The following is a 7,469-nucleotide window of genomic DNA, read 5'->3' on the forward strand; positions in this document are numbered from 1 at the left end:
GCAAAAAGAAAATTCTCCATCACATTAAACTTACGATACATGCATGAAGTACTAAATGTTGACGAAATTAAAAACTAATTGCACAGTTTGATTGTACTTTGCAAGACGAACGTTTTGAGCCTAATTAGTTAACGATTGGACAATTAGTACCGAATAAAAAACAAAACGGTACTGTAGCTCCATAAAAAACACGGCCCAAGTTCACAAATCACAACACACATCTCGTCACAACACGATACTCCTGCTCCATAAAAAACAGAGCGAAATAAAAATCGACGACGACATCTATTTAAGGCTGAATCCGCCCTGCCTGCGTGGCCGTCCTCCCCATCGCGTCCTCTCCGCTCCGCTACCCCTCGCCGACCAGATCGCTACGAGACGCCGCGCGATCCGACCCAGGTCGACGCCGACGACCACTCTCGCCGCCGGCGGCCATGGCGTACGGAGACCGCGTCACCACCTTCGAGGACTCCGAGAAGGAGAGCGAGTACGGCTATGTCCGCAAGGTCCGCGCCTCCTCCCTCCTCTCGCTCGCATTGCTTGCGCCTAGATCCCGCTGCTCGATTTCGCGCGATCTCTGGTGGGCGCGGGCTGCACGGTACAGTGGCTGAGTCCTCGGCGTCTGGCGTGCTCGGATCGAGCTGAATTGCTGCCAGATTTGGTTGCCTGCGGGTTCTCGGTTTGGGATTTGGGTGGTGTTGACGGTTACTGTCGTGGATCTCTCAGGCGTGACTGGCCTTGTCCAGGTGGTGCTGGGATCTAGCCAGCATTGGTGGGGGTGGCTTGGACGCTTGGTCCAGTAGTTTGGAGATTGTGGAGTGGTATTTTGATTGATGATGTACTATTGTTTGATCCAATGTCTTGATTTGACTACCTCGATGCTTGAGGATTATTGTGGTATTTGGTTTGCGTTGCCATGTGATTAGTTCAATTAGTGGAAGATGTGCGTAAGTTTACTGTTTTTGTAGAAGCTAGATCCATTTTTTGAGCTTCTAATGCCACAATGTAGTTGCTTGTACCTTTGATGCTATATCCTATTACCTACCTTGGCTAATCGCCATCTGTTTACAAGAGATGACATCTTCCGCTGATGTTCTGCACCACCGTTATATATATAACAAGTCTCATTTTGTTCATGATGTATTGATTAACCTTGATGCTGGGTTATTGCAGGTCTCTGGACCTGTGGTCGTTGCTGATGGAATGGGCGGTGCTGCCATGTATGAACTTGTTCGCGTCGGGCATGATAACCTCATAGGGGAAATTATCCGTCTTGAGGGCGATTCAGCTACAATCCAAGGTATGCAACATGGCTGATCATCTATAATACATTATTCACCCTTGAGAAGTTCCTAGATATGGTACTAACCTTGCAAGCGCTGTCATTTGTGTGTTACAGTTTATGAGGAAACAGCTGGACTGATGGTTAATGACCCTGTTTTGAGAACAAGAAAGGTGCATTTTAGTTGTCTTTTAATCTTACTATATCTTTTAATGTCATTGTTTTCCTATCCTTTAACGTGTAATGGCTATTCCCATGCAGCCTCTTTCAGTTGAATTGGGACCTGGAATTCTTGGAAACATTTTTGATGGTATCCAGGTGCGCTGAACATGACAGGGCTCATTTTTGCGGTCATTTACTTTTGTTACTTTTTGTCTATTGTCCTTACCCCTCCTCTATTACGTTTGCAGCGCCCTCTAAAAACCATTGCTATTAAGTCAGGAGATGTGTATATACCTCGTGGTGTTTCAGTTCCTGCCCTTGACAAAGATGCATTGTGGGAATTTCAGCCAAAGAAGCTAGGTAATGACTTAATGTAGTACCTGCATTATCCAAATGGTCTTGCATGCTGTTTTTGTTATCTCTAAGTTGTATGTGAACTTCGATGTTATCTAAATAGATTTTCTTGTGTTATATTTCCAGGTGTTGGAGATGTCATCACAGGCGGAGATCTATATGCTGTAAGTTCTTATGACATTCATTCTTAAGACTAGCTGCCTGTGATATGTAGATGCATGCTGTTGACCCATGTTTACATCCTAATGATTGCTGACTGTGTGTGTTGCAGACTGTTTTTGAGAATACATTGATGCAGCACCATGTTGCTCTTCCGCCGGGTTCTATGGGGAAAATAAGTTACATTGCACCAGCTGGTCAGTACAACCTGCAGGTAGGTTGATATTATTGCCTTATACTAAGCCTTATTGATTTGGTGTCTTCTACCTCTGAGCTTTAATCTCAATCCTTGCTATTGTTTTTTTTATGCAGGACACGGTGCTAGAATTGGAATTTCAGGGCAGAAAAAAGAAATTTACCATGCTTCAGGTAAAAAAAGCTAATTGTCTTGTGCAAAAGATCAAATTTCGTAAGGATTGAAGCATCCGTTTAATATGCTTAATTCATTTCCTTGCAGACATGGCCTGTGCGTTCACCAAGGCCTGTTGCGTCGAAGCTTGCTGCAGATACACCTCTTCTGACAGGGCAGGTTTGTCTATAAGTTGCCTTGAGCTTGGTTGTCTACAATTATCAATGCTTGCTAAAAACTTGAAATCGCCAAGCATTTTCAGATGATGTTTCCCTTTATCGTACTCTATTAAATCTTGAAGTCTTGTATGCTTTCAAATGGTTGCAGCGTGTACTGGATGCGCTATTCCCCTCAGTTCTGGGAGGCACTTGTGCTATTCCAGGAGCGTTTGGTTGTGGTAAAACTGTCATTAGTCAGGCACTTTCCAAGGTGATTTCCCCTCACCCTTTACTACTGCCCCTTCTGTTGCAGCTGTACATATTTTTTTTCTCTTTTATTGTCTTGATGGTCTCATTTTAACTTTGCCTAATGTTATCTGCAGTACTCCAATTCCGAAGCTGTGGTTTATGTGGGCTGTGGTGAACGAGGAAATGAGATGGCTGAGGTTCTCATGGACTTCCCCCAGTTGACGATGACATTGCCTGATGGCCGTGAGGAGTCAGTCATGAAGAGAACAACACTGGTGGCTAACACATCAAACATGCCTGTCGCTGCTCGTGAAGCCTCCATTTATACAGGTAAAACCCTGTTGCCTTGATATTTTACCTTTAGTTGTGTAGCCACAGATATCAAAATGCTGTGGTAGGAAACATATCAATATCAGAAATATTTCACAGCACGTATTACCAAAATTGAAATATTACATGGTTAGGACTAGGAGACAGTCTTGATGATATGGGTGCCTCTGTCAGCTGTATCTCTGCTTGTTGCTGTTCAGTGCATAGTTTCTGTTAACAATCATATTCTACCTTTTTTCCCTCAGGAATTACAATTGCTGAGTATTTCCGTGATATGGGCTACAACGTCAGTATGATGGCTGACTCCACCTCCCGATGGGCTGAGGCATTGCGTGAGATCTCAGGGCGTTTGGTATGTTACTCATCTTCTGTCCTCAAATTGGTGTCTTTTAAAATAAGTATAAATAACATATAACAGATTATAGAAAACATTTTAAAAAAAAAATAGTCTCTAGTTCATCAGGTGTAATGCCAACATGATCTTTTAGTGATGTTGGATTTTCTCTCATTGCATCTTACTCCCTCCATTCCAAATTGGAAGATGTTTTGGCTTTTCTAGGTACATAGCTTTTGCTACGCATTTAGATGTACAATATGTCTAGATACATATTAAAATCAATTTATCTAGAAAAGCCAAAACATCTTATAATTTGTATTTGTCAATTACCTATGATTTTTGTCGCTACCTCTGCTGTCACAATTTGGTAAGATGTCCCATTTATGGTACCATCATTTGGCCACACACTAAGATTGACCCATAAACTTATATTTAGGAACATATAATTTCAAATGTAAATACTATGCTATTAATTTGTGATTTATAAGCTTATTACATAGTCGTACTGATGATTAAGGGGCCGTTTGGTTCCTTTCATTTGGAGGAATTGAAATCTACTTAATAAATTAGGCTATTTGGCTTGGAATTTGATATTCCACCACTTTCCAAAGTTCACATATAAGCCTATCTCAAATTCATAGGGTGGGAGATGGAAATTGATTCTATAGATCACCATTCTATGTTTCTCCTTTGCAATTTGTAACACGTTCTTCAACTCGCTCCCATACGGTGGAAATGCAACACATAAGTATCTCTCTCGTATAGCCAACAATAATATACAAATATAATCCATATACAACCATATTAGCTTAATTAGTATGTGTCTAAATTATGATTATTAAAATGAATTCAATTTCAAGGATCCAAACGGGGCCTAAGAGAAATGAATGACTCGGTGTTAGAGTACATCACGGGCCTAGGCTGGCGGTATAGCCCGTTAGTGTTAGGGTTAATTAGAGATAAGGGTCGCTTGCTTAGGGGTCAAGTAAGCCTTGCTTGTAAGTCAAGTAAACCTTTTTATATAAGGAGAGGAGATGCATCAATCTAATAAGCAAGAATTAAGAAGAAAACCCTTCCCCCTCTTGCTCGGCCGTGGGCAAAGGCCCCGCGGCCGGCCTCTCGCCCTCGCAGCCCTAGCCTGTGGACAGTACCGGGGGGGGGGGGGGGGGGGGGGGGGGGCACTGCAGCACCGCGTGTACTGTATCACGGCAGTCGCCGTTGCTCCCCTCAACTCTCTCCTCTCAATCCCAACACCCACATAACACTCGGATTCCTAGTTAAGTTGCAAACAGGCCTATATCACTAGTAAAGCAGTTTGAGCTCTGAGATAATATGAAATACTTTGAACTTCTGTTTTGTTGTGTTGATCATTTTTCACATTCTGTCTCTGACTCAACAGCTAATGATGCACTTTTTTTGGTCCAGGCTGAAATGCCTGCTGATAGTGGTTACCCAGCTTACTTGGCTTCACGTTTGGCATCCTTTTACGAACGTGCTGGTAAGGTGAAATGCCTGGGAAGCCCAGACAGGACTGGCAGTGTCACAATTGTTGGAGCCGTCTCTCCTCCTGGTGGTGATTTTTCAGATCCTGTTACCTCCGCAACCCTCAGTATTGTTCAGGTAAGAAGGCTGCCAAATTACTTCAATACTTCAGTCCTCCGATCATTGGTCCAGCCTGATTTACAGTGTTTGTTGTTTCAATATATTGTTAAATCATGTGCTGCTCATTTTTGCAGGTCTTCTGGGGTTTAGATAAAAAGCTCGCTCAAAGGAAGCATTTCCCATCCGTGAACTGGCTCATTTCCTATTCGAAATACTCTAAGGTTATTTCCTGACTTGTGTAAAACTTGTTTTGCTCACATTTATTATCTCTAAAAGTATCATGCAAAATATGGAGCACAAGAAAAGAATTATAAAGGTTGTTGAAAATGTCTACATTGTTTTGTGAGGTGGCAAGGGTGCTCTATTGATTTATTTACCGTAATGCTTAGTGTGTTTGTTGTCTTCTTTCTCTCTCAAATATCTACAGTTCTTCATTTGCTTGTTGTGATCTTCTCCAGTGATGATGTTATGTGAGCATACCACTTTCTGTCTTGCAGGCCCTTGAGTCCTTTTATGAGAAGTTTGATCCAGATTTCATTGATATTAGGACAAAAGCACGTGAGGTGTTGCAGAGGGAGGACGATCTAAATGAAATTGTGCAGGTAGATTTTGCTCATCATTTCTTCATTTACTTGCACAAAATACCATGATGTTTCAACCTTTCTTCCTTTATTATGTTGCCTTGGCATGTTCTGTCATGCAGCATGCTAATGACTAAAATTTTATCACTAGCACAACATTGTCTTGATTGTGACTTCCCTGTGTTCAGCTTGTTGGTAAAGATGCGCTGGCAGAATCTGACAAGATTACACTGGAGACAGCAAAGCTTCTGAGAGAAGATTATTTGGCACAAAATGCATTTACCCCGTGAGTCCCCTAGTTATTTCAACATGTTTTTCTGCTCATTTTTCTCCATTTTATTTTTTAATAATTCTGACAAGCACTGTTTAATATAGATATGATAAGTTCTGTCCATTCTACAAATCCGTTTGGATGATGCGCAACATTATTCACTTCAACACATTGGCAAATCAGGTAAGCTCTCAACTGGCAGTACTTCTATATAGTTTTTGAGTAAATGGTTTTTCGCCTGATTGTTCTGCAATGATAAAAAAATCTTATTAAATTTCGGAATGTCTGCAATGATAAAAAAATCTTATTAAATTTCGGAATGTTTTCTAACCGATTATTGTAAACTAATATTGCTCCACCTTTCTGCTATCCTTAGTTATTGTCAAGATTTTCAATGATAAATTCCATCTGAGTGCAAGAAGGATTTAGGGTTTTAGATCTGCAGTTTACATCTTTTAGATCGTTTTTAGGGTTTAGGGTTTAGGGTCTTTGGAGTGAGCTAAACTAATAAATAGCTTGTTAAGACAGTATTCATGGTTTAAGAATAATTTATATGCTTGTATTGTTTGTAGGCTGTGGAGCGGGCAGCTGGTACTGACGGCCACAAGATAACATACAGTGTCATAAAACATCGCTTGGGCGATCTATTTTATCGCCTAGTGTAAGTATTCTTAACTTATTTTGAGCACTAATTTTGGTGGCATCATCACTAATGATCCTTCTATGTACAATTACAGATCTCAGAAGTTTGAGGATCCTGCCGAAGGCGAAGAAGCTTTGGTTGCCAAATTTAAGAAACTGTATGATGATCTTACCACTGGGTTCCGCAATCTAGAAGATGAGGCACGGTGAACTGTTGTAGATTTTGTGTAAACAATAAGGACCGCCAAATGTTTTATAAGATACGGAGGTTGTCGATTGAGGTCATGTATGAAAATTTTCCCCACCGCTGCTCCATCTCTTTGCCACCACTGTTTTAGTCATCAGTGCCCGATGGGCACCTTGTTTATTTCGATGTATCATTTATTGCTATCATTGTAATAAGCGATGGGCATGCTTGTAGTTGAATAAGTACAATGTCCATGTATTCAAACATCAGCATCATTTCTATTTGTTTGTTGAAAAACTATGTTGCCTTTTTGGGATTTGATCGTGCTAACCTTTGCTGTACGGCTGAATTTGGAGTTCAACATTCCCTTCTATCTCCAACTATACTAACGCATAGGATGGTTGTAAAAGAAAATGAACTTTATGATTTTTTTTATGGAAATGCTTACTAGAGAGTGCGCATGCTCATCATTACGTTCCGCCCGCTCACCCCGTCATCACGCACCGACGCGGTCTTTCCTCTCCCCGGCCTCTCTCTCTCGACTCCTCCGTCCTCCCCCTCGCACGCCCCTCTCTCTCTCTCTCTCTCCCTTTCTCTCTCCGGCGACATCCTCACCGGCGTCCGGCGCCCTCCTCCTCGTGCCCGCGTCCATCGCCTCCCCGCACCCGAGCCCCAGCACCTCCCACATGTGCGCCCATGGCAGATGTGGCGGCGGCGGATTCGCCGGATCCGGCGGCAGGTAGGCCTCTCCTCCTCCTCTCTCACTCCTCTCTCGTCCTCGATCTGCTTTCTAGGGTTCCGGCGAG

The 7,469-nt window shown here is 42.3% G+C and overlaps 1 protein-coding gene across 1 annotated transcript; it reads left to right on the forward strand.

Moving 5' to 3' along the window:
- The first annotated feature begins 304 nt into the window (after window positions 1–304).
- Window positions 305–6,946, forward strand: LOC136475884 (V-type proton ATPase catalytic subunit A). Its single transcript, XM_066473532.1, has 19 exons — window positions 305–506; window positions 1,174–1,300; window positions 1,400–1,455; window positions 1,544–1,600; window positions 1,693–1,804; window positions 1,925–1,962; window positions 2,070–2,171; window positions 2,270–2,326; window positions 2,415–2,486; window positions 2,634–2,735; window positions 2,848–3,043; window positions 3,289–3,395; window positions 4,806–5,000; window positions 5,117–5,203; window positions 5,480–5,584; window positions 5,752–5,849; window positions 5,939–6,017; window positions 6,407–6,495; window positions 6,572–6,946. The coding sequence occupies exons 1-19, from the start codon at window positions 435–437 to the stop codon at window positions 6,684–6,686; spliced, it is 1,866 nt and encodes a 621-aa protein (XP_066329629.1). The 5' UTR covers window positions 305–434; the 3' UTR covers window positions 6,687–6,946.
- Window positions 6,947–7,469: the final 523 nt, after the last annotated feature.

Source organism: Miscanthus floridulus, chromosome 8 (assembly GCF_019320115.1).
Source record: "Miscanthus floridulus cultivar M001 chromosome 8, ASM1932011v1, whole genome shotgun sequence".
In the NCBI taxonomy this organism is placed as follows: Eukaryota; Viridiplantae; Streptophyta; class Magnoliopsida; order Poales; family Poaceae; genus Miscanthus; species Miscanthus floridulus.

Bases quoted from the DNA above. Each gene is read 5' to 3' on its own strand.
- LOC136475884 (XM_066473532.1), top strand. From the start codon at position 435: ATGGCGTACGGAGACCGCGTCACCACCTTCGAGGACTCCGAGAAGGAG. The intron at 1,456-1,543 runs GTGCATTTTAGT...ATTCCCATGCAG, and splicing joins CTGTTTTGAGAACAAGAAAG to CCTCTTTCAGTTGAATTGGG. The intron at 5,585-5,751 runs GTAGATTTTGCT...CCCTGTGTTCAG, and splicing joins ATCTAAATGAAATTGTGCAG to CTTGTTGGTAAAGATGCGCT.